This window comes from Dendrobates tinctorius, unplaced genomic scaffold, assembly GCF_039654945.1.
Source record: "Dendrobates tinctorius isolate UK_male_01 unplaced genomic scaffold, ASM3965494v1 ptg000060l, whole genome shotgun sequence".
Lineage (NCBI taxonomy): Eukaryota > Metazoa > Chordata > Amphibia > Anura > Dendrobatidae > Dendrobates > Dendrobates tinctorius.
Window position 1 is genome coordinate 40,261,739 of NW_027361728.1, and position 26,445 is coordinate 40,288,183.

Below are 26,445 nucleotides of genomic sequence, written 5' to 3' on the forward strand. Positions count from 1 at the left end.
CCTCCTGGCGGGTGAAATTACCGGCAGCACCCGAGTCCACATACGCCTCCACAGACCCACGCCCCCGACCTGTAATTAGCAAAGCTGAAAGAGTAAGGGGAAGAGAGGAATTTTGATCACCTAGGGGGTCCTCTCTTACCTGACCTAGGTGGAGGCATTTCCCGACCTCTCTGGCTTCTCTGGACAGGAACGCACAAAATGGTTGGCCCCTCCACAGTACAGGCAGAGGCCCTTGGTCATCCTCTCCCTGCGGCGTTGCTCGGACAGTCTGACACGATCAACCTGCATAGGCTCAGGAGCGGCGCTAACAGGAGATACAGGGAAACGGGGGACAGGAGCCTGATACAGCCTAAAGGACCTTCTCTCTCCGACTGCCTCTCGAGCGCGCTCCTGAAAGCGTAGGTCTATGCGAGTGGCCAGCGAAATAAGGTCCTCCAGAGTGGTGGGGGTGTCTCGCCCGGCAAGCTCATCCTTGATCTTACTGGAGAGGCCTCTCCAAAAGGCTCCCACAAGAGCCTCATTGTTCCACCCTAACTCAGAAGAGAGGGTCCGGAAGCGGATGGCGTATTGCCCCACTGTGAGGGAACCCTGGCGGAGGTTAAAAAGGGCCTCAGTGGAGGATGCTAAGCGACCCGGTTCATCGAATACCTTGCGAAAGGTTTCTAAGAAGGTCTGTAAATTTAGCACTACGGGGTCATCTCTCTCCCACAAGGGGTTCACCCAGGACAGGGCCTCACCCTCAAGATGGGACACAACGAACGCCACCTTGGCGCGGTCAGTAGGGTACTGAAGGGGGGCAAGCTCAAAATGTAGCCTGCATTGATTTAAAAAACCCCGGCATAACTTGGGATCTCCGCTGTACCTGGGGGGTTTACCCAGACGGGGAGCCGGAGTAGAGGCTACATCCGGGGAGGAAGTTGCAGCGGCAGCAGAGGATTGCAGGGCCAGCAATCGGTCATCCACGGATGCCATGTAACCCAAGATGTGGGATTGGGCGTCGCGCTGCTGCGCGAGCTCCTGTTGAAGGCTGACTAAGAGAGGAGCGTGCCCGGGGTCAGAGGTCTGCAGGGCGGACAACCGGGTGTCCATAGACTTCATAAAGGACATTATCCGGTTCTGATTTTCACGAAGGAAAAGCAATTCCTTTTGTGTGGCGGCTGCGGCACCGGCGGGATCCATGGCCTGATGATACTGTGACGCCTCTGGCTAATACGTCCAAGAGTGGACCCTCTGGATCGCGGATCCGGAGCCCCTGGGCCGAGCACACCTGGTGAAGACCGACCCCTGTACAGGGATCGTTAGGGGCAGGACCGCAGGGGGCGGAACCGCGACAGCCGGAGCCAGCAGGGACGACTCGGAGGACTGGCAGACAGAGCAGGAGTAGCGAGGTGGAGGGCAGAAGGAAATGGCTGGAAGCCTACAGGAAAGGTACAGCGAGGACCACAGGAAGGGGACAGGCAGACAGACACGGAGCAGGAACAGGGCAGACAAAGGAACAGTAAGGATAGGCAGGGTACACAGAAGAAGGTAGGGCCGATGGGTGCTGCAAGTCACAAACAATCATCAGGCGCCCTCAGAATAGAGCGGACGCCTGATATATGCGGAGACCGGAAGTGCGCCCTACAGACCCTCCCCTAGCGACGCCCCCTGCCAACGGAAGAGGCCGGGGGAACGCGCGTGCGCGGCCTAAGGCCGTCGCGGTTACCCGCAGCAGAGCGGCAAGCAGCGCGGAGGAACGCGCGAACCGGAAGACGCAGGTGAGAGGAAGCTGCGGCGGGCACCGCCGCTAAAGGGGCATCGGCGGGCACGACCACCGATGTCACAGTACACAGGCTGATGTTACTCTCACCCGCGCAAAAATTAATGAGATAAAAACGATTAAAGCATCTGAAATCAGGAATATTCAAAGATGCTAAGAACACAGAGTTATATTGTTTTTTTGGGTCAACAACTCTTACCTTCTCAGTGAGAAATTAACAATGTTCTTACGAAAGTACAGAAGAATTGCTTTAACAGCCATAGCTAATTTTTCAGAGAAAAACCTGTCAGATCACAACTGCAGGAAATAATCTTGTTTATGTCTACCATCCGTTTTGACACAGTACAGATGTGTCTTCCCAGTTGTGGATCATACAATTCGAAAAAGCATTGGAATATATTATTGGATTTAAAGTACGGCATTCTCTTTATCTCATTTATCTTTTATGTTATTGTGATACTTTTCTACTTTTTCATTCCTTTTGGATCACTCTTCTTGTTTTTTCCCTTCACATTTTTATCCTTTTTTGATTTCTTTCCTTTTTTCCCACTCTGGAGAAGATAAACAAATGGTCCCAGTCCTTTTCTTACCATAAAGCCACGCCATAAAGCCTGGATCTTAAAAAAAAAAAAAAAAAAAAGAAATTAAAAACATTTTTTTTAATAATACAAATAAGTTTGCTTACTTTTAAATAACTGGTTGAGCATGCATGCATTCTAACGGGGAGAGAATAAGATGCTGTCAGACACCTCTGATGGCAGCTTTTCTCCTACGAGAATAAGAAATTGGGAGTTAAAATCCAACATATCCAATCTTACTTTCCCTTTAGGTGGTTGCCGGTTCCATCAAAATATGTGGGTGCAGAATAATGGATATGGACACTTACACTTAACTTTCAAGAGGCTGAGTCCATACAGTTTTACAGCATTATTGGTACCTTTGTTGCTAAAGCATGTTTTCTCCTTTTTTCTTGTAAGTATTCCCATACAGCACTTTTGCCGAGGCTGCACACATCTACCGGTGGCTCTACCATTGGATTGCCATCTACTGAGAGTAGGTCCAGCTTGAGTAACATGTCCAGATTATCTGGTAGACTGGTCAGATGGTTACTTTGAAGAAGCAATTTGTGCAAATCTGAGCAGATAAAAGGAATAATTTGCAGATTCACGTTACTTACATTATAACATGAAACACAATACAGTAGTAATACAAAAAGTATGTTACCATGAAGTTGGCATATGGTATCAGGTAGCTTCTTCAGGTTATTATTGTGACAATCCAAAACTTCAAGGTGGTGTAGAAAGTTCAATGTGGATGGCAGAAATTCCAGATTATTGTTTTCAATATACAATTCTTTCAAATTCTAGATGGAACAAATGATAAAAAATTCCAACACTCACTAAAAATATACTAAATATGCAATGTACTAAGAGCTTTGAGTGGTGCAACTACATCACTTTGATTATATTGCGATGCGCTAGAGCAGTACCGCAGCCTGTGATACTTGGCGGCCTGACATGTGTTGGGCAGCTTTAGCCTTTTTTATATTATATCTTAAGAAATCGATTTATAAAATAATATTAAAAATGGTTGTACCTTCAGCATAAAAATGTTGTCTGGTAGACTTGAAAGACACATGCCATTATCTTGTCCGATATAAAGTTTTTCCAAAGATTCGAGCTGCAGGACTTCTTCAGGGAAGGCAGGAAATCTGTTCCCAGAGATTCCAAAATATGTCAGTGTTTTTAAGAATCTCACGTCTGGTGTAATCTGGAGTGAGAACACAATTCATATTCATTACATACTCCTCTCAGCAAATAAACTAAAATTACAGGCAGTCCCTGACTTACAAACATCCGCCATTCAAAGCCGAATCTTCAACCTCTTCACTATAGGCCAGGGCTTCTGGACGCGTTCAAACCTTATAGGTCAATGCATGGTGTAAGATTGTGATGTCAAGACGTGTGCTGTGAATTTGTGACGATCAGTAACCTCCAAGGCCTGGAAGCCGCTGGATGTCCTCGACTACAGTGAAGAGGTTGGAGAAGAGGCACATGAAGATGGAAAGATGACTGGACAGTGAGCAGCGAGGTGGCTGGAGAGGTGAGTTATGAGGTGAATATTGGTACAAAAAATAAATAAATACTCGTTATCTGCCGCCCACTTATCTTCTTTCTATCATTGTGCACCAGATCTCTGGCCGCTGCGCTATAGGCAAGGACTTCCAAACTCTTTGATGCCTCGGAGGTCAGTGGGCATCATAAGGTCGCGGCTGGGCACGTCTTGATGTCACAACATCATGATTTTGTAGCGCGCAGTGACCACCAAGGTGTGGACGCAGCTAGATGTTCTGGCTTATAGTGAAAAGGCCAAAGATGCAGCGTGCAATAGCAGAAACAAGAGTAGCAAATAGCGGGTGACCTCAGAGGTGAGTAATGAAGTCAATATTATTATTTTTTGTCTGTCCTGCTCCAATTTACGTATAATTTCGGGTTACTAACAATCTAACTATATATTACAACAGTAAAGGTAAAAAAAAAACCCTATTTTTATTCATTTTCCAAAGCTTCTGTCTAGGTGTGGAAAAGTTTGCAAATTATTATGTACCAAAATTACTGAATGTTTGATGACTGCCAGCTTTGTCACATTACTGGTAGGCACTCGTGGATTATGTTTATACAAAGATGTAATTATATTATAACTGTAGAAAAAGACATGGACTCCACATCCCAAATTTATACATTGATCTACTGTGGCGAAGCAAAAAAATTTACAAAACTAAACATGGAGGTTCTTAGTTAACATTATGATCAGTATATACAAACCCCACTGCCACATTATGGCGAACCTCTCAGTGGGTTCCCAACCGTAAAGGACTCTCAGGTGATCACCGCTGAAACAATACTGCACCAACAGGGGGAGTGACTTGGTGCCCTACTTCACCCATGCGGCAAGGCAAAGCCCCCACGGCTCCAGGACAACCCACCCTACAGGCACACCACCAAAGCAACAATAGTGGCTCACCACAGAGGACCAACATCAAGTGAAATGCTCAAAAAGCTCTCATTCCACATGGTCTCAGTCACAAAACTATAGCGCAATAGGCAGAACCTCTTTGCAGTCTCCTGCTAATTTAAAAACAGTGCCAAATGAGAGGAGAGCTGGTGCCAAGTAACACAAAAAATTATCACCTCATGATGCTCCATGTCTTTTTCTACAGTTATAGCACCTTGCGTAGATTATGACAATGCTCCAGGCAGTTGCTATGGTGGAGGCAGGTAGTCGTGATCCAAAATCTCGGTATTGCTGAAGATAACGTATTTTGACTCAAACTTGGGGACATGAATTTTAAATACAATTACAGAACTAAAGGAATTAAAGGTCAATACATAATAAAATGTAAAATTTATTAGGGCTCCAAAGACCATTATGACAGGGACCCTGTTTCCCTATTATGGCCATCTAAAACTAAGGAAAACGGAAAAAGAAGGAGGAGATAAAATTCATGTAAGGAAATGTACTAGTTGTGTTACATAAAATGGCCTTACTGTACTCAATAAATTGTCATCCATCGATAACATTTGAAGATTCTTGAGACCACAAATTTCAAGCGGGAACTCAGTAAAGCAATTTTGGCTGAGATCTAGTGTCTGGAGGGAATCCAGCTCTGCAAATCCAGCAGGTAACATAGACAAGCCAGTGTGTTTCAGATAAAGGACAGCAAGGGATTGTAAATGACATATCCTAGATGGTAGCTTTTTTAAGTCATTATTTGACAGCCCCAGTTCACTTAGGTCTTTCAGTTCACTGATAAGATGAGGAAGTTTTAGCAGGCGATTCCCAGTGAGGTCCAGAACTGCCAGCTTCTTGCACTGACAGAGTGTCTTTGGGATGGAGGAAAGTTTATTGAAACTTATGAACAGTTTAACAAGATTAGATAAAGATCCAATTTCAACCGGTAGAGATGTCAACTTATTTTTTTCTAAATCCACCACCTCCAGCTCTCTCAGAGCACATATCTGTATGGGAAACAACGTAAAGTCATTATGCTGTAGATATAGTTCTTTCAGGTGTAATAAGTTAGTTATTTCAAGAGGAAGAGACTTCAGTTTGTTGTTGGACAAACCAAGTAGTTGTAAATGATAAAGGCGCTTACAAAGCTCAACTGGGAACTCTTCAAGGCTTATGTTGTAAAGTCTCAGTTCACGAAGTTGATGGATCTTGCTTATGGTATCTAATGAGTCGTAATTTAGAGGGTTGTTGCTAAGGTCTAAGTTCTGGAGATTCTTCAGCTCTCCAAGTTCCTCACAAACGTTAAGAATATTGTTATTATTCAGATAGAGGACTTTGATGTTTTGGAAACGGCAGATCTCCTTTGGGATGACCTCAATATGGTTCTTCTCTAAGTGCAGTTCTTCAAGGTCCTCTAGATCAAAAATGGAGACAGGAATTTCAGTGTGCTTTTGTTGAGCAGAATCCATGAAGAGGACACGGTATCTCACAGGGTTAAATAACTCAGATTCTTGGTTCTCTTGAACGGTCTCCAATATCTGCTCATTGGTGTCCAAAAAAACAGAAGTCACTGTATTTGAAAAGCGAACATTGAGCATCCTAGCAGGCAGGCATTCGATTACTTCGGACATGGTGGTAAATCCAGTTTGTGTATGTCTATACAAAATAAGATTACAAGAATTAGATATCTTAAATGTAAAAATCAGTGATGTCTTATGTAAAGGTTCTCTAATAAAATGTATAAAGGTAGTAAGCCTCTGTTCGCGCAATATTTTCATCCACAATATTTGGAGGCATCTACTGGGGGGGGATCTCCTGGCGTATGTTAAAAGTCTTCCAGTATATAGACAAAAAGTCAGCGCAATATGCTATTTTATTTGATACCTTTGCATGGAATCGTTATTCCATACCACATAAAAGTACAAAGACTTATACAGGATTGACTCTCTTTTGACCTCTATTGGATACCTGACGCTCTATGGAAAGTTTGGAAAAAATGTTTATCTCCATTTGAAAAGAGTTTTCACAGTACTGTTCTTGCAAAAGGATTTTCCATGCAGAATTACAAGCAGACTTTTTTTTTACCACCAGGCAAAGGCACTAATTTATTTAGCGGGAGGCGCATAGTGGTGTCAGTGGCCCAACTAGAACCCTAGAAACAAAGTGTAAAAGTCCAAACAGAGAGGATGTCACCTATGAGTCACTGTAATAACTGATCAAATATGCAGAACGCTGGCGTAGAACTGATGTCAACCACTATATGGTTACTGTATGGTGATAATATTGGACTTAGCACAGGGTTTTTTTGGCAACGATAAGTATGGTGGTATTGTCTGGTCACTCTATGGCCTCTGTGGTGACTCATATGTGGCAATGACCTGACGGTATTATTTATCCCGTATATGGTGGTATTATTGGTTTTGGTAGAGTGGCATTGTTCAGAAACAGTGAAACAGTGTAGAGGTAAATTAAAGGTCTTGTCTATTATCATAAACAAAAAATTATCTTATCGTCACGTTGTCTTAGGGACATATAATCCAGCACTCAGTAGTTGGCCAAGGAGACTAAGGGTTCACTCACATGAACGATGATTCTCTCTTCCGAAAGAATTGTATCAATTGTGGTAATGGCGACACTTAGCTCAAACTGACAGAGCCTGACCCGACTGTCAGTTTACTGTGATCTGATTCTCTTGCATTAGAAAATCGTATCACAGGTGAGGAGAAGACAGCGAACTTAATTTCTCCGTTGCCTGTGTTCGCATAAATCAGACTGCACTTGGATGACATCTGAGTGCAGTCCGATGTTTTACACTCACTCATACACTTGAATGGGTACATGCAATGCGATCCAATTTGTGGAGCCATTCGCAACATGCTGCGATTTTTTTTCTCATTTCGAATGGGCAAGAGAAAATAATGCAGAGATGCACTGCCCCATAGTATAACATTAGTCCAAGAGCTATCTCATAAAACATTAGATACACTCGGCTGAGTTATATGCGCGTGTAAACAAGAGCTTAAGCGGAAAAAGACACATCTTACTTACTTCTCTTCAAAACCAGAAAATGACCCGCAGTGTGATTAGCCGAGAACTACAGCTACACCAGTCTACTGTTTCGGGAAGTCAGGCCAAACGTGGTTTTCATGGAAGAATTGCAGCCACAAATTATATATTCAACATGGAAACAAGGTCAAGTAAGGACTCTTTCACACATCCGTTTTTCGCCGTCAGGCGCGATCCGGCATCGCGCCGGATCCGTCAAATTTTATGTAAAACCGGATGTGACGGATCCGGTTTTCTGCCGGATCCGTCTTGCGCATCCGACCAAAAACCGGATCCGTCTCATCTGTTTCATCCGTTTTTCGACGGATTTCGATGGATTCGGTTTTTTAAACGCCCCTTGGGGGCTTACAAACGTGATTGGCTACTGAAAACCTATATATACAGTGTTCCTGCAGCCCTTCTTTGACAGGTTGTAGAGGAGAAAGTGCAGGTTGGAGAGAAGAGCAAGTTACTGGCGAAGATGGATGTTGTGATTGGAAATATTTTGAAGAATTTGGCGGATTTTATAGCGGAGGCGAATCGTTTGAGGGTGATTGTTCTGGAGAAGGAGAGAGCGAGACAGCAGCGCATCAGGCATCGTAGACGACGCTTGTGGATCCAACCCATCACAGCCAAGAGAATGACGCGTGGGGTCTATTCTACACTCTGCATGGACCTTAGACGAAACCCGGATACATTTTTCGCATATGTTCGGATGAAAATGGAGAAGTTTGATTACTTGGTGGAGCGCATTGCACACCTCATAAGAAAAGCGGACACCTATTGCCGCTTCTCTGTTTCACCCGCAGAGCGTCTGATGGTGACTTTAAGGTAAGCCACATTTATTGGATATGCTCGCATCAGAGCACACTTTCACTGCAATCTTGTTGGTGGTAGTTTGTATCTCCAAGTGTTATAGCTGAGTTTTGGTATGTAATGCTGTGATTTTGAACTAATTTGTTTTTTTTAATTCCCCACAGATTTCTTGCAACTGGAGAATCCCTTTCGTCACTGCATTTCCAGTACAGACTCGGGATTTCCACCATATCTGGAATAGTGAAGTACACATGCCGTGCACTGTGGGACTCTTTAGTTGATGAGTTTTTACCAGAGCCCACAACAGAGAGGTGGATTGAAATTGCTGACAAGTTTCTACAGATATGTCAGTTTCTGAATTGCTTGGGCGCGGTGGACGGGAAACATATCCGCATTGTAAAGCCAGCCGGATCGGGATCGGAATATTTCAATTACAAGAAATATTTTTCCATTGTCCTCATGGCCATCGCTGACGCGGAATACAAATTTATTGCGGTTGATATTGGGGCCTATGGCCGCTCCAATGACTCTCAAGTTATCAAACTGTCTGCCATGGGGCGTAAACTGTATGGAAACACCTTCCAGTTCCCACCCCCTAGACCGCTGCTGCAAACATCTGGCCCACCTATGCCATTTGTCTGTGTAGGGGATGAAGCCTTCCAGCTGTCAGAACACCTTTTGAAACCGTACTCTAGCAGAGGATTGACAACAACAAAACGCATTTTTAATTACCGCCTCACAAGAGCAAGAAGAATGGTGGAACGCTCCTTTGGTATTCTGACAGCCAAATGGCGGGTCCTATTGACTGCGATCAACCTCAAGACTGAAACTGTGGACGAGGTGATCAAAGCTTGAGTGGTCCTGCACAATTTTGTTATCTGCAAGGAACCCATTTCCATTGAGGACCACTCTGAAGAAACCACCTTGCAAGATTACCATAACATTACCAATAGAAGTTCTGTGACGGTTTCACGAATCAGGGACAATTTTGCCCAATACTTTATGTCACCTCAAGGAAGAATAGACTGGCAGGATGACATAGTTTGATAAATTTCTGCCCTTAAACAAAGTCATGTACCTTCTGTACCAACAATATACCTTTGCCAACCAAAGTTGTCTATCTTGTTGTGGTTTATCAATTTTTTTTTACCTTTTGGCTACAGTTGTGCCTTGGTTTTGTTTTAGCCAAAGTATTTCACCTTTTAGCAAAAGTTGTGTACATTGTGTGGTGTAGTAACCACTGTGTCCGCTAGGGGCGCTGTGTGGATGTCCCAGGAGAAAGGATGAATGGCAGAATACTGAATGGCCGTTATGTATCTCAAAGTGGGTGGCTTTGAGATGGAGACTTATGTGTTGATCAGCAGTGATACTGCTGAGGTGCTGCTTTAATGTGTCAGGGAGAATTCTCCAGGTAACTAGGGAGATGGGCGGGCCAGTTACCTACAAACCCACCCAGGGGGTGTGTTTAAAGAACACTGTTGTAAAGTGTGTGTAAATGCTTGAAGGACCTGTGATGAGGTCAGAGTCATGTGGGTGGGTGGGGCTATGAACATATAATGTGGCCAGGGTAGGTCACAAGGGGTGAATGCTGGGACCTGGTTGGTCCAGTGTGGAAGGTCCTGTCTGAGCGAGATGGGGCTGCCTTCTGACAGCAAGTGAACGCTGTGTTAATTGCTGCATGTGCCTGGTAATTCCCTGGAGGGAATGGACGTCTGCCGCATGATGGTGAAGGAACCATGAGTGACCCTGACGTGGGTGAGATAACAATGAGGCTGATGAGCCTGTGTAATGGACATTTGCTTGACCTGTGTGATATAAGGATAACCAGAGTGAAGCTATAATGGACGCTATGCTGTGTATGAACTTTATGTTGCTTCTATGGGTTTATGCTGCTGAATAAACCGCATGGACTGTTATGAGTTTATGAAAACCTGGTGCCAGATGTGTTTTGTTTGCTGCCTAGCGAGGATCCCCTAACTGAATGACAGCGCTACCTCACAATTGGTGGAGAAAGCTATGGGCATTGTTGTAGCCTTGTTGCTGGGAGCAACGGAAGAGGACTGCAAAGTCAGTTGCTAAGGGCAACGGTTTCCAAAGGCGTATGTTGCAGTGCTGGCAACGCTGAGCCAGGAAGGCTGACGGTTGGGGAAGCCACTGCCCGGCTGTGGTTCTGGAACCGTGGGGCGGCCTAGTGAGTAAGGCACTGTCCGGATCGGTGAACTCAGTGCGGCCGTTTCCCCAGGAGAAAGACTGGTGATTGCTATAGGGTGCCTCTGTGGAGAAGAGGTATCCGAGGATCTGTGTGGCCGACACAGGTAACGGACAGGTGTTCGTGTTGTACTAACCTGGGTCAGTGGGAAAGACTGTGTACCTGGAGGGTTCAGTGAGCAAGGTCCTGAAGGGTCAGTGTTGGGAGGTTCTGGGAGAAGAATCGGATCCCTGGAGCACATGCTGCAACCTTGGACCTGGTGAGGCATGAGTATTGGACGGTCTCAGGAGGGGACGGACATCCTGAATAGCACCTGCTGAGGCCCTGGACCTGGTGGCCGGTGTGTTGGGAGACCCTGGGAGGAGGGTCAGCTCCCTGAATAGCACCCGGTGCGCCCTGTGTTGGACGGTCTCAGGCGGAGATGGTACGTCCTGAATAGCACACAGAAACGACACGTGAGTTTTTTGTGTGGGTTTTTTTTTTTTTTTTCTTTTCTCAACTCAGCCTGCGGTGGCTCAGTGGGAGTCAAGAAGGTGACAAGCGGCTTCCTGTAAATCGGCGGGGTTACAAAGAGGACACCAGCAGCTGTGTGTGAACAGCAGTCGGTGGTGTCGGTGATTGGTGTCAGCAGGAGCTGTGGTGGTGCCAACAAGGACTTGTGTTTTATCGTAAAAGAGACAAACTGTGTTGTGTGAACTGTGGTTTGAGAAGACCGGTATAACGGACATGGGAAATCCTGAAAGGGGGCGGTGGCCCAAATCGGGGTGGTAGCCCAAAAGGGGGTGGAGTCCCAGAAGGGGCGGTGACCCAAATTGGGGTGGTAACCCAAAAAGGGGTGGAGTCCCAGGAGGGGGCGGCGACCCAAATTGGGGTGGTTCAGGAAATGGCAGCACTGGTTGCCTCAGTGGGTATGTCTGGGGAACCGCAGTGTGTCTGTATGAGTTTTGAGGAGTGCGGCATGTATTTTCCGGATAATGACGGGCCACAGGTGTGTACCGTGATGCTGCACCGGGAAGGAGTCTCTGGTAGACTGGACTCAGAGAGTCAGGTGACTCTGACAGGAACTCCGCTCGTTTTATCTCTGACCGAGAAAAACGCCAGGGTTTGCTGTAATCATGGGGTCACTGTGAACTATGCAGTAGACAGAGTAATGTTTGAGGGGACCTAAGGTGGTGAGTGCCAAGGGGGCTGGATACCACGGGACTTAGTCTATGCCTTGGAGAGGGGCCGGGACTTTGTCGTGTTTGATGACATATGGCAGGAGGTTGGAGACGTTTCTACTGTTGGGCTAACAGGTATTGAGACAGTGACTGCTCCTGACGTGGACAGGTCAGAGGTAGTACTGACCGGAAGAAGAAGTACATCTGCCCAACTGACGGACCTGACGTCTCGTGACAAGACAGATGATGGGCTGGGAGATGAGGTGACTGGAGTGGACACACGGTCAGAGGGTAACTGGAGGGTTGACTCGGATGATCGGTGTGACTCAGACTCTAGGGGTGACTGTGGCTCTGAGAGAGAAAGGGAGCACAGACTAGATGACCTAGAGAAAGAAGTCTTCGAGCTGAAAGGTCACCTGGCGTCGTGGCAAGGTCTGAATAAGTCCCTCGGAGAAGAGGTAGGAGTACTAACAGAAACTGTAAGAGGTCTTCTGCGGGAGAAGAAGTGGGACGAAGACTTACAGCGGCCAGGCCTGAATGAGGAACAGTGTGAAGACAAAAAGAAACTGAAAAGTATGGAAGCAGAGGTTATTCATTTGCAGACGGAGCTTGCTGCTGCAGAGTGTGCTAAAAGACAAGCACAGCAGGAAAGAGATGAACTGGCTGATGTGATTGCCAACAACAGAGGTGAAGGTGCTCTGGTTTTGGAAGAAAAGAGGCGGTTAGAGTCTCGCATTGTTCAGCATGAAGAAGTGGAGGAAGAACACGGCAACGTTGAATTAGCCAATGACAAGCTGAGAAAGGCCACACTTCAGGTTGACCAGATGGAGGCTGATCTGAAGACAGAACGTAGTAATGCTCAGAAGAATGAGAGTGCCCGTCAGCAATTAGTTCACCAGAATAAGGACTTAGAAGCAAAGGTTGCACTACTGGAGGAACAGCTTGATGTAGAAATTAAAGTGCGATAATCTGCTAGCAAACAAGTACGTCGTACGGAGAATAAAAATCTGAAGGTTGTACTAAGGCAAATGGATGATGAAAGTCATAATTCTGAGCAGTACAAAGCCCTTGTGGAGGGAAATGATGTGCGTCTGAAACAGTTGAAAACGCCAGGTGGAAGAAGCAGAGAAAAAGGCTCAACGTGCCAATACTTTGCACCGTAGGTTACAGTGTGAACTGGAGGTTGCTACAGAGACAGCAGATGCAAAGAACTGTGAGGTTAATGCATTGAAAAGTAAACTTAGATGTGGTGGGGTACCATTTCTTACAGGACGCTTAGATAGAGAAAGGATGGTGACTAACCAGTGTCTGACGACGCAGACAGACCGTGACTGGAGGGTCAAAGCCAATGACCGATATTCTGACCGCTGGAGGCGAGGGAGGTCTAACGTAGGAACAAGGCCGTATGACAGACGAAGACGGTTCTCTCGACCTGTAGGGCAAGGTGTAGCGAGTGCCCAGTCGCGAGACCCTGGTGTAATGTTGTGTGTTCAACCACACAAGTTTGAACAGAGGGGGGGGTATGTGGTGTAGTAACCACTGTGTCCGCAAGGGGGCGCTGTGTGGATGTCCCAGGAGAAAGGATGAATGGCAGAATACTGAATGGCCGTTATGTATCTCAAAGTGGGTGGCTTTGAGATGGAGACTTATGTGTTGATCAGCAGTGATACTGCTGAGGTGCTGCTTTAATGTGTCAGGGAGAAGTCTCCAGGTAACTATGGAGATGGGTAGGCCAGTTACCTACAAACCCACCCAGGAGGTGTGTTTAAAGAACACTGTTGTAAAGTGTGTGTAAATGCTTGAAGGACCTGTGATGAGGAGAGTCATGTGACCCGGTGGGCAGGGCTATGAACCATATAATGTGGCCAGGGTAGGTCACAGGGGGTGAATGCTGGGACCCGGTTGGTCCCGTCTGAGTGAGATGGGGCTGCCTTCTGACAGCAAGTGAACGCTGTGTTAATGGCTGCATTTGCCTTGTAATTCCCTGGAGGGAATGGACGTCTGCCGCATGATGGTGAAGGAACCATGAGTGACCCTGACGTGGGTGAGATAACACTGAGGCTGAAGAGCCTGTGTAATATAAGGATAACCAGATTGAAGCTATAATGGACGCTATGCTGTATATGAACTTTATGTTGCTTCTATGGGTTTATGCTGCTGAATAAACCACATGGATTGTTATGAGTTTATGAAAACCTGGTGCCGGATGTGTTTTGTTCGCTGCCTAGCGAGTATCCCCTAACTGAATAACAGTGCTACCTCACAATTGTTAGGTAATCCCCAACAAGATACACAACTTTGGCTAAAAGGTGAAATACTTTGCCTAAAACACAATCAGAGACACAACTGTGGCCAAAAGGTAACATTTATTTACCTTTTACCCAAAGTTATGTACCTTGTTTAGTATACCCAATAACTTACCTTTTCTATACCCAATATTTTACCTTTGGTGTAAACATATTTAGCCGCAGAAATAAATGACAGACAACAATTGTAATCTAACGATTTAACTTTTATTGAACCATTTTTTTTTTAATAAAATGTTTGTCAATTTCAATAGAAACATTTTTAATAAAGCTTTAAACCCGAAAAACGTGTATTTTTATTGTCGACACACAATCATAAATTAGTGTAGTGTGGGGTGGAAATACTGCTGGAGGGGCTGCGGGACACTTTGACATTGGGAGTGTGGAGAGAGGACTGGGATGGTGGTGGGGAAGGAACAGTTAGAGGTGAAGGGGTGGAAAAAGAAATAGAATGGGTGGACATGTGGAGGGTTGAGCAGGGACTGGAGTAGCAGATGATGTGGTTGAGAAGTGGTACGGGGCAGGTTGCTGGAAGTGGGGAAGTTGCTGGTATTGAATAGGAGGGGGAGGAGGGACAGTGGCTGGAGGGGGTGCAGGTGGAGGAACTCCTGGGGTGGGGGAAGGCGGTTGGGAGGCAACCTGCAGTAGAGCAGCGTGGCACGAATGCATTACATGCATCTGCTGGCTAGGAGATAGCGTTTCCATGCGCTCCACTACAGACCTGAAAAATGTGTGGTTTGGCGAACTTCTTGCCTTCTGAATTCATGGTTTGCAGAAGTGTCTTCAACTCCAGAATGGCAGAGTTGATCTGCTGAAAGCCTGCGGCAATGTGCTCTGACAAAATTTTAAGACAGTTCTGGAAAGATGCATTCAGATGCAAGAACTCGGGCGCATAGGTCTTTTCCTGACCCCTCTGCCGATGCCGCCCAGTACCCGCAGACGTACTAGAGGTGGCAGCGGCAGTGGGTGGGGTAAAGGGAAAGCGATCGTCTCACCAGCGGATTCATGTAATGTAGGCGGCCACGATGCTCCAGCGCTGGTGGATGGGAGAGATGGATCGAATGTGAGGGAAGGCTGGGAAGGTGCAGATGGGCCAGGGTGGTCGAAGTGTCCCTTGGTGCCGGTCTCCTCAGGGATCGCCCCAGAAGGGTCCAACCGTGCAGGCTCCCGAGTGCTGGTCACCGTGCTGTGGAATAAAGAGAAAAAAAAAATACAATTAATATAATGACATGGCATGGCCCTGGCTGAAGAAAAAAAAAAATTAGACATGTATTTTTTTTTTTTTTTTTTTTTTACATGGGGTGTGTAATATTTACCTTCTGGTGACCATTGTTGCCTGGAGGAATGACAGGGCTCGTGTGTACTTGTACTTGCTCCTGCGTCCTCCAGATCCACTCTGGGTCCGCATCTCTTTGTTGAACTCCTTCTTGAAACGATCCCTCACAGACCGCCACCGCTTCACAATTCTCTCCCCTGAAACGAGAAAACAAAGTGGTTAGTATACAACATCAGTGTTTCCCAAACTCCACTCCTCATGGTCCCCAGGGGTCATGTTTTCAGGATTTCCATAGTGTTGCTCAAAAGGAAATCCTGAAAACATGACCCGTGGGGACCACGAGGACTGGAGTTCGGGAAACACTGCTTTACATCCAGCAACCGGAACTGTATATACTTGCGCTCTTGAATCTTGGCCCGAGCATCGAGGTCCTCCCAGCGGTCCACTAGGAGCGAACAGATTTCCTCCCAGAGCCGACGGGTCGCAATAAGATCGGCATGGCGGCGGTCCCCCCCATATTCCACAGCGGCTCCCTTTCTCTGACCAGATCGATGAGGAGGTCCACGTCAATCCCCCCCCTCCTCACCGTAAGAGTCAGGAGCACGCTGTGAAGCCTGTTAAAGAAAAAGAGAGAGGGAAAAAAAAACAAAAAAAAAAAACCACACAACATTAGCCTCCACACTACTAGGAAATGTAAAAAAAAAAAAAAAAAATTATACTTAGACGATGGTGACCGCCGCGTCGCTCACGCCGACAACACTGGGAGGCACTGCGCGGACCTCTTGGCCGAGCACCAGATTCGGAAGACTAGAAAAAAAAAAAATTATGTGCTTGGATGTAGGCATATGTGTTGTTTGTTGTGTGATGTCTGCACTAAATTGTTTTCTATGTGTTGTGTGATGTTGTGTTTCTGCGTTTGATGCAGGAAACTTACCAATTGCGAGCCCACTCCAGGTATCTGTCCACCCCTTCGTTCTTCTTCTGGGAGCTCCTCTTCAGCTTGTGATTCCTGTTTTGAAATAAAAGCCAATGAATAGACATATTCCATAGATGATGGATTGTGGAAATAAAAAATTACCGTTAAACGCTGACGATGCGAGGGAGGGCTCCCAAAAGAGGATGATGTGGTGTCCTGCTGCCGGCCAAACTCCGTTCCTGTTGCTGCTGGGGAATAAAGAGAAACAAAGGGCCAATGAATATATTGATATTCCATGGCCCTGGCTGAAAGACAAAAAATTGGTTAAATTTTTGAGGAATGGGGGATGTGATAATTACCGTCTGTCGTCTGCTGGTGGACTCTCCTCTGCCGGTTCAGCAAGGTCCCTTGACTCCATTTGGGGTGGTGCGGTACTCTCCTACGGCTGGCTCCTCTCTTTGCTGGCATATTGGCTGTGGCTGAGGGTCCCAGTGTCATGGTTTAAATATATTTGCTGTGGGCAGGGCTACTGAGCATGCTCAGACCAAAAAAAAACGGATCCGGCCATTGGATTCGGCTTTGGCCGGATCCGGCGCATTGCGGTGCTCATAGACTTTCATTGTGTTAAAAAGCCGGAAGCGCCGAATCTGGCACTTGTGGCTTTTTCGCCGGAGACAAAAAAGTTGCAGTTGCCGTTTTTTCCAGATGCCGGATAGAGACATATTGCCGGATCCGGTAAAAACCAGACGAACCGCATGGCTATCGGGCTCTAATACAAGTCAATGGGGGAAAAAAATCGGATCCGGCATTGCATTTCGCCGGATCCGGTTTTACTAAAAATAGCCGAAACTCGCCTGACGGCAAAAAACGGATGTGTGAAAGAGGCCTTGCTCATCTCTGTACAGTCATGGCCGAAAGCACAGACACACAATGCAAAGATTGAGTCAACGTCTCCCCTTTTCTGGTTTCAGGTGTGATTTTCATACTGCCCACACCTGTTACTTGCCACAGGTGAGTTTGAAAGAGCATCACATGCTTGAAACAAAGTTGTTTACGCACAATCTTGGAAAAGTGCCAACAATTTTGTCCTGCCTATTTTTGGGTGAAATTATGTCCAATTTGCCTTTTTTCCTCTGTTGATATGTATTGTTCCAATACCCACAAAGGAAATAAACATGTGTATAACAAAACATGTGTAATTGCCATAGTTTTATGTGAGAAATACTTCATTTCTGGAATAATTTCAAGGGTGGCAGCACTTTTGGCCATGACTTTATATAAACATAGGAAGCGGGGTGCATAAAAATGGCAGCAGGTGAACTGGATTAATGAGTCAAATGTAAAATATTTGCCTGTAACAGAAGGAGAGTAGGGACAGCAGTGAAGCATTGTGGAGAGTTATTGAAAATTTGGGGCTGTATTTCAGCAAATGTAGTTGGGAATTTGGTCATGATCACTGGTGTACTCAATGCTGAGAAATACAGAGAGATACTTGTCGTCATGTAAGAATCATGGCGGCTTCTGATTGGCTGCAAATTTAATCTGCAGTAAGACAAGGACCCCAAATACTCAGTCAATGTCATTAAAGGGAACCTAACATGAAAAAAACGCTATTAACCTTGTAGATATGGGGTTAATTTACAGGAACTTAGGGTATGTGCACACGCTGCAGATTGGGGCGGATTTGGCCGCGCAGATTTTGTAAAATCCGCAGGTAAATCTGCAGGTCAAAAGACCTGTGGTTTACCTGCGGATTATCATCTCCACAATGGAGGAGATGGCAAATTGCAGCGGAGATGGCAAATTTGCAGTTTCAAAACCGCGTGGAAAAATCCGCACCGTCTGCACTGCGGTTTTGTATTCCCATAGGGAATAATGGTACTGTACACCGCAGCAAAAACTGCTGCGGACCTGGAGCGGCCGGAACCGCAGCAGAATCCGCAGCGTTTGCACACACCCTTAAGAGTGTTCTGAAGCTGCCCGGCAGCTACAATTAAAGCCCACCTGCGGGGAAGAAATGAAAGGTATTCCTCCTGGTAACGTTCGGCGTGGTGCCAGTCACCGCTCTGCGTAACCACCGCTCCAGCATTACAGCCGGCGCTCTCTTTAGTGACGATTTTACCTGCAGACTGACCCCACAGCTGCAGGGTAATAGTGTTTTTTCACGTGACACAGGTTCCCTTTAAGAACTATCTTCAGCGTAAAGAAGAACAAGGAGCCCTGGGAGCGATGATATGGCGGCACAGAGACTTGGTGCAGGTGCACCTAGAAGGATTAAAGGCAAAGGGCGATCACACCGAAGGTTGATTAGATTTAGTTTAGTGTGTGTATAGGAAAAAAGACCAAAAAATCCACAAGACAACAAGAATGGTCCTGGCTCTGCTGTCCAGCACAGGGCACACCAGCGCCATTCCATCCCAGTGTCACCCTGATCGCCGGCATTACCAGTCCTCCGACTACACCGGGAGCCCCTAAACTTGCGACCCCCGAACAGTGTGATGTGTGCTGAGTACAGGATCTCACAACTGCGCCTGCGCTGCCCCACAACAACTCAGCGATAACCGGGGGAAGAACGGCTGCTGGTGTAATGTGCCTACCGGAGTTCTGTGCCCACCGTGTAGTGAGCCCGCCGGTGTAGTGTGCTCACCGAGCCCGCTCTTCACCGCAGTCTTGTGAGTGTGGAGCTGTAGTAGCTTTGAGCAGTGTACGGCGGCTGCCATGGCAACCGGGAGACAACAGACAGCGGAAGAGACCGGCAGGGACAGGACGGTTACAGGTAACTGCATGTGCTGTAGTAATACTCATATTATGTCAGGGAGACACAGGATGTACACCGGCTCCATACAGACTGCACTATATGTGGAGACTGCTCGGCTGTATACAGACTGCACTGTATATGGAGGCTGCTCGGCTGTATACAGACTGCACTGTATGTGGAGACTGCTCGGCTGTATACAGACTGCACTGTATATGGAGGCTGCTCGGCTGTATACAGACTGCACTGTATGTGGAGACTGCTCGGCTGTATACAGACTGCACTGTATGTGGAGACTGCTCGGCTGTATACAGACTGCACTGTATATGGAGGCTGCTCGGCTGTATACAGACTGCACTGTATGTGGAGACTGCTCGGCTGTATACAGACTGCACTGTATGTGGAGGCTGCTCGGCTGTATACAGACTGCACTGTATGTGGAGGCTGCTCGGCTGTATACAGACTGCACTGTATGTGGAGGCTGCTCGGCTGTATACAGACTGCACTGTATGTGGAGGCTGCTCGGCTGTATACAGACTGCACTGTATGTGGAGACTGCTCGGCTGTATACAGACTGCACTGTATGTGGAGGCTGCTCGGCTGTATACAGACTGCACTGTATGTGGAGGCTGCTCGGCTGTATACAGACTGCACTGTATGTGGAGGCTGCTCGGCTGTATACAGACTGCACTGTATGTGGAGGCTGCTCGGCTGTATACAGACTGCACTGTATGTGGAGGCTGCTCGGCTGTATACAGACTGCACTGTATGTGGAGACTGCTCGGCTGTATACAGACTGCACTGTATGTGGAGGCTGCTCGGCTGTATACAGACTGCACTGTATGTGGAGGCTGCTCGGCTGTATACAGACTGCACTGTATGTGGAGACTGCTCGGCTGTATACAGACTGCACTGTATGTGGAGGCTGCTCGGCTGTATACAGACTGCACTGTATGTGGAGGCTGCTCGGCTGTATACAGACTGCACTGTATGTGGAGGCTGCTCGGCTGTATACAGACTGCACTGTATGTGGAGGCTGCTCGGCTGTATACAGACTGCACTGTATGTGGAGGCTGCTCGGCTGTATACAGACTGCACTGTATGTGGAGGCTGCTCGGCTGTATACAGACTGCACTGTATGTGGAGGCTGCTCGGCTGTATACAGACTGCACTGTATGTGGAGGCTGCTCGGCTGTATACAGACTGCACTGTATGTGGAGGCTGCTCGGCTGTATACAGACTGCACTGTATGTGGAGACTGCTCGGCTGTATACAGACTGCACTGTATGTGGAGGCTGCTCGGCTGTATACAGACTGCACTGTATGTGGAGGCTGCTCGGCTCCATACAGACTGCACTGTATGTGGAGGCTGCTCGGCTCCATACAGACTGCACTGTATGTGGAGGCTGCTCGGCTCCATACAGACTGCACTGTATGTGGAGGCTGCTCGGCTGTATACAGACTGCACTGTATGTGGAGGCTGCTCGGCTGTATACAGACTGCACTGTATGTGGAGGCTGCTCGGCTGTATACAGACTGCACTGTATGTGGAGGCTGCTCGGCTGTATACAGACTGCACTGTATGTGGAGGCTGCTCGGCTGTATACAGACTGCACTGTATGTGGAGGCTGCTCGGCTGTATACAGACTGCACTGTATGTGGAGGCTGCTCGGCTGTATACAGACTGCACTGTATGTGGAGGCTGCTCGGCTGTATACAGACTGCACTGTATGTGGAGGCTGCTCGGCTGTATACAGACTGCACTGTATGTGGAGGCTGCTCGGCTGTATACAGACTGCACTGTATGTGGAGGCTGCTCGGCTGTATACAGACTCTTTCAGACTCCTTACACTCATCACTGTCCCCAATCTCCTCTTTCTCCTGTCCTGATCTAGCTTTCATCACTATGATACTCTTAGAAGCACCCGTGACCAAGTAGCTCCCCTCACCCTCAGAACCTCTAAGCACAGAGTAAAACAGCCCTGGCTCACTTCGCAAACTCAACTTCTCCAGCGACCGCCTATGGAGAAAAACCCGCACACCAGAAGACTTCATCCACTTCAAATTTATGTTAAGAACCTATAACACTGCCCTTCACCTCGACAAACAGATCTACTTCACCCCCCTGATCTCCTCACTAGCCAACAACCCCCCCAAGAAACTTTTTGACACTTTTCACTCCCTCCACAGGCCTAAAGCACAAGCCCCTATCACAGACATTTGTGCTGACAACCTGGTCTCCCACTTTACAGAAAAAATAGATAATATCCATCAGGAAATCTGCTCCCAACAACCAAGTGCTGTGACTCCCATCCCTTCCTGCATCTCCCCTGGTTCACTTTCCACATTTGATCCCATCACAGAAGAAGAAGTCTCCAGACTCCTCTCTTCTTCTCGCCCGACCACATGCACTACTGACCCCATTCCCTCACATCTCCTCCAGTCTCTCTCTCCAGTCATCACAACTCACCTAACTGCAATCTATAATCTCTCCGTCTCCTCGGGCATTTTCCCATCCTCCTTCAAACACGCCATTGTTACTCCATTACTAAAGAAACCCGCTCTCGACCCATCCTGCACAAACAACTACAGACCAGTCTCCAATCCCCCCTTCATCTCTAAACTTTTGGAGCGCCTAGTTTACTCCCGTCTTACCCATTACCTCTCCACTCACTCCCTCTTAGACCTTTCACAGTCCGGCTTCTGCCCCCTACATTCGACTGAAACTGCACTCATCAAAGTTACCAATGACCTTCTGACAGCAAAACGTAATGGTGACCACTCTCTGCTCATTCTTCTTGACCTATCTGCAGCTTTCGACACTGTTGACCACCATCTTCTACTCTCTAAGCTCCAGTCACTAGGCATTAAGGACACCGCTCTCTCCTGGTTCTCTTCCTATCTTTCTGACCGCTCCTTCAGTGTTTTGTTCTCTGGGTCCACGTCATCTCCTCTTCCTCTCGCTGTCGGGGTACCTCAGGGCTCAGTCCTTGGCCCCCTTCTCTTCTCTCTCTACACGGCCCCAATTGGACAGACCATCAGCAGATTTGGCTTTCAGTACCATCTTTATATTGATGACACACAACTATATACGTCATTCCCCAACCTTACCCCCGCTGTACTAAAGAACGCCAGTGACTGTCCGCAGTCTCCAACATCATGTCCGCTCCCTATCTGAAACTCAACCTCTCCAAAACTGAACTTCTTCTGCTCCCGCTGTCTACTAACCTCCCTAAATCGTACATTTCCCTCTCCATGGGTGGCACCGCAATAACACCCCGCCATCAGGTGCGCTGTCTGGGTGTTATGTTTGACACCAATCTCTCCTTTACATCCATATACAATCTCTTGCCCGCTCTTGCTGCTTACACCTAAAGAACATCTCTAGAATCCACCCGTTTCTCACCATGGAAACAACAAAAACCCTTCCTGTCGCCTTGATCCTCTCCCGCCTGGTCTACTGCAACGCTCTATTATTTGATCTCCCCATTACTCGACTTTCCCTTCTCCATGTCCATACTTAATGAAGCAGCCAGGGTCATCCATCTGGCTAATCGGTACTCGGACGCGTCCGCTCTTCGCCAATCGTTACATTGGCTGCCCATTCATTAAAGGATCCAATTCAAAGTACTTGTTCTCACCCACAAAGCTCTCCACAGTGCAGCACCCCCCTACATCTCCTCCCTTATTTCTGTCTATCAGCCTAACCAACCGCTGTGCTCTGCAAACTACTTTCGACTAACCTCTGCACTAATCCGTACCTCCCACTCCCAACTCCAAGTCTTCTCCCACGCTGCGCCAATCCTCTGGAATGCTCTACCCCAAGAAATTAGGACTATCCACAATTTGCATAGTTTCAAGCGCTCCCTCAAAACACATTTGTTCAGAGCGGCCTATCACTAATCACAGTCATTCTATGTGTAAGTGTGCATGTGTAGCCCATTCACTATCTCCATCCATCCCTCCCTCCCTCAAGTTGGCTGGACCATCATTGTAAATACATCACTGTAAATACACACCTGTACTCTGTATCTCCCCCACCTCATTGTAGATTATAAGTTCTCACAAGCAGGGTCGTCTTATTTTGCTTTCATTATTGTATTGTTAACGTTGTTACTTATGACTTATGTTTGGAACAGTTAAACTGTAAAGTGCTGCGGAATATGTTGGCGCTATATAAATAAAGATTATTATTTTTATAGGTGCTCGCTCACACTGGTGTATGTTCCCTAATGCGAAAGAATCAGGCTGATTATGTTAATGACACTCGAGTTTCATCTTACTGTCATTTGATTTTCGTGCATGACAGAATCGCAGCACAAGTGTGAAGAAGATGGAGAACTTAATTTCTCCATCTCTCTATTGTCTCTTTGAGGGTACATTGGACTGCACTCAGATGACATATGAGTGCAATCTGATGTTTCGCACTCACCCATAGACATGTATGGATCCGATCATCGAATGCATTCATAACATGCTGCAGTTGTTTTCTCATGCCAAATCGGCATGGGAAAATAATCACAGATCTGCACATGGATCTGTACATAGCTCTCCGCCCAGTGTTATTCTATCAGATAAAACATCAGAAGCACTCGGCCGTGTCATACGGATTTGTGAGATAGTCCCAAAAATGATAAAGAAACAGCGCAGTATATTGTTAGTACAGATGCCCTACACCACCTGACACAATGTCACTGATTACGGTAAGATCAGGTCCCAGTGCAGACTGGTGGAGACGCCTGTATATGCAGCCAGTGATTGCTCTGAATGTAGCCATAAACTTCTATGAATCTTGTTTTTATCATAGGTTTGGTGTAAGCCCATGGGGGACACACATTAGATCCCCATGCTCCTAGTGTAAACCTGTAGAATGTCTTTCCGGCATCCCCTGGGCTAAATTTCTTACAGTGCAGCGTACTTCTTGTTACACACAGAACCAATGGCAGAACTATGAAGCTGGAAGGCGAAACTCACACATCTGTTTTTCAGACCGACAGACATAGAGCTTGTCTTACAATCCATTAGACTCGGACTCGGCCATACAGGTATATGGACATCCATTAAAAACAGCCGAAAAACAAACATCAGTTTTATAATATAAACGCAACTCTTGTTTTTGCTCCTATTTTTTATGGGCTGAACTCCAAGGTCTACAACTCTTTCTATGTACACAAAAGGCCTTGGCTGGTCTCACACTTGCGTTTTTTTGCGCTGCGTTTTTGCGCATACATGCGCATGCGTTTTTTCCCTATATTTAACATGGGTGCGCATTGTCATGCGTTTGGACGCGCATGCGTTTTTTGTAGTGTGTGCCCAGGCGCATAAAATGCAACCTGTTACATTTTTGGTGCGTCCGACCCTTCTCAAAAAAATGCATGCGCACGCAATGTGCCGGAATTCACCCAAACACACATTAAACTCTATGGGAACGCTGACGTGCGCATAGTCATGCGCACGTCAGCGTTTCAAAACGCATGTGTTTTTTTTTTAAAAACCATGCGCAAAAAACAAGGTAACGCATTAAAAACGCATGATGCGTTTTTTATGTGCGTCTGCACTGCGCGCGCAGCGCAAAAAAAACGCAAGTGTGAAAGTAGCCTTAATCATTCAAATATTGTTCACAAATGTGTCTAAATGAGCACTTCTCCTTTGTGGAGATAATCCATCCACCTCACAGATGTGGATGAGACAGCGTGACTATTGCACAGGGGTGACGGGTCACACTGCGTTATGGCAGTCGTTAGACGGACGGCGTTACACCGTGGCATAACGCGGTGTAACACAGTCCGTTAACGCTGCCATTAACCCTCATTATCAGGTGCATCGCGATGCATGCCGTAAAGCGGCATGCGTTCGAGATGTACTGTCATTCAGTGACGGAGCCTCGGACGTGGGCTGCAGCGTCTGAGACTCCGTCACCGCTAGCACAGATGAATCATCTGCGCTAGCGGGTATAGCATAACGCGATCGCGTTATGCTATACCGTTAATGCAGCCCGTCAATGCTAAGTGTTGAACGGGCTGGGTTAACGCAATATGAACCTGGCCTTAGGGTGGCCGCAATAAAAGGCCATTCTAAAATGTGCAGTTTTATCACACAGCACAGTGCACAGATGTTGCAAGTTTTGGGGGAACATGCAGTTGGCATACTGACTGCAGAAAAGTCCGAACAAGGGAAGGAAAAAGATCTCACCAGCTCACTTGGCCAGTGGTGTGTGGGAGCAAGGGATCACGTAGTCCAGCGTGTGATTAATTCAAAAGAAAGGAGAGGAAATCCCAGCTGCTAAAAGATCCGTTTATTGAATAAAAAGTAAGACAGAGTTCACATGATTGTCTCTGACGCGTTTCGAACACTCACACTGTGTTCTTTATCAAAAAGCTGTCTTACTTTTTATTCAATAAACAGATCTTTTAGCAGCTGGGATTTCCTCTCCTTTCTTTTGCAGAAAAGTCCACCAGAGTTGTTGCCCATGAATTGAATGTTCATTTCTCTACCAAAAGCCATCTTCAAAGCCATTTCAGAGAATTTGGCAATACATCCAACCTGTCTCACAACCTCAGACCACGTGTAACCACACAAGCCCAGGACCTCAACATCCAGCATCTTCGCCTCCGAGATATTGTGAGACCAGCCACGTGGACAGCTTCTGCATCAATCGTCCCACATAACTAAAGAATTTCTGCACAAACTGTCAGAAACCGTCTCACGGAAGCTCATCTACATGCTTGTCGTCCTCATCGGGGTCTCCACCTGACTGCAGTTCATCGTTGTAACCGGGGTGGGCAAATATTCACATTTTGATGGCGTCTGGCATGTTGGAGAGGTGTTCTCTTCCCGGATGAATCCCAGTTTTCACTGTACAGTGCAGATGGCAGTCTGCGTGTAGGGCGTCATGTGGGTGAGCGGTTTGCTGATGTCAACGTTGTTATCAAGTGGCCCATGTTGGCAGTGGGGTCATGGTATGGACAATGAACCAGGGGCATTGCCATTCTGAATGCCCAGAGACACCGTGACAAATCCTGAGGCCCATTGTTGTGCCTTCCATCCACGACCATCACGTCACGTTGCAGCGTATTTAGTTTCTCGCACAGCCATTGAAGAGGAGAGGACCAATATTCCACAGACCACAATCAACAACCTGATCGACTCAATGTGAAGGAGATGTGTTCTACTGCATGAGGCAAATGGTGG

General features: G+C 46.9%; 2 protein-coding genes across 3 annotated transcripts in view; one reads left to right on the plus strand and one right to left on the minus strand.

Annotated features, from left to right (window-relative positions):
* Window positions 1-1,910: 1,910 nt before the first annotated feature.
* Window positions 1,911-19,210, minus strand: LRRIQ4 (leucine rich repeats and IQ motif containing 4). Of its 2 annotated transcripts, none has more exons than XM_073578911.1 (6): window positions 19,097-19,210; window positions 5,308-6,427; window positions 3,356-3,529; window positions 2,984-3,122; window positions 2,697-2,893; window positions 1,911-2,376 (listed from the first exon to the last, which is right to left on the minus strand). In XM_073578911.1, exons 2-6 carry the CDS (start codon window positions 6,400-6,402, stop codon window positions 2,224-2,226), a joined length of 1,758 nt encoding a protein of 585 aa, XP_073435012.1. In that variant the 5' UTR covers window positions 6,403-6,427; window positions 19,097-19,210; the 3' UTR covers window positions 1,911-2,223. The 2 variants fall into 2 exon arrangements, with proteins under 2 accessions (XP_073435012.1, XP_073435010.1); XM_073578909.1 differs by lacking the exon at window positions 19,097-19,210 and adding an exon at window positions 18,504-18,649.
* Window positions 18,718-26,445, plus strand: part of LRRC34 (leucine rich repeat containing 34) — a 44,757-nt gene continuing 37,029 nt past the window's right edge. The window contains exon 1 of the mRNA XM_073578912.1: window positions 18,718-19,275. The gene's annotated coding sequence lies outside the window, so the exon portion shown is untranslated. The remainder of the gene's footprint in view (window positions 19,276-26,445) is intronic.

Coding starts and splice junctions, on each gene's coding strand:
- LRRIQ4 (XM_073578911.1), bottom strand. CDS start 6,402: ATGTCCGAAGTAATCGAATGCCTGCCTGCTAGGATGCTCAATGTTCGC. Junction 3,530..5,307: donor ATGACAATTTATTGAGTACA/GTAAGGCCATTT, acceptor TTCTCACTCCAG/ATTACACCAGACGTGAGATT. Junction 2,894..2,983: donor TACCATATGCCAACTTCATG/GTAACATACTTT, acceptor TTATCTGCTCAG/ATTTGCACAAATTGCTTCTT.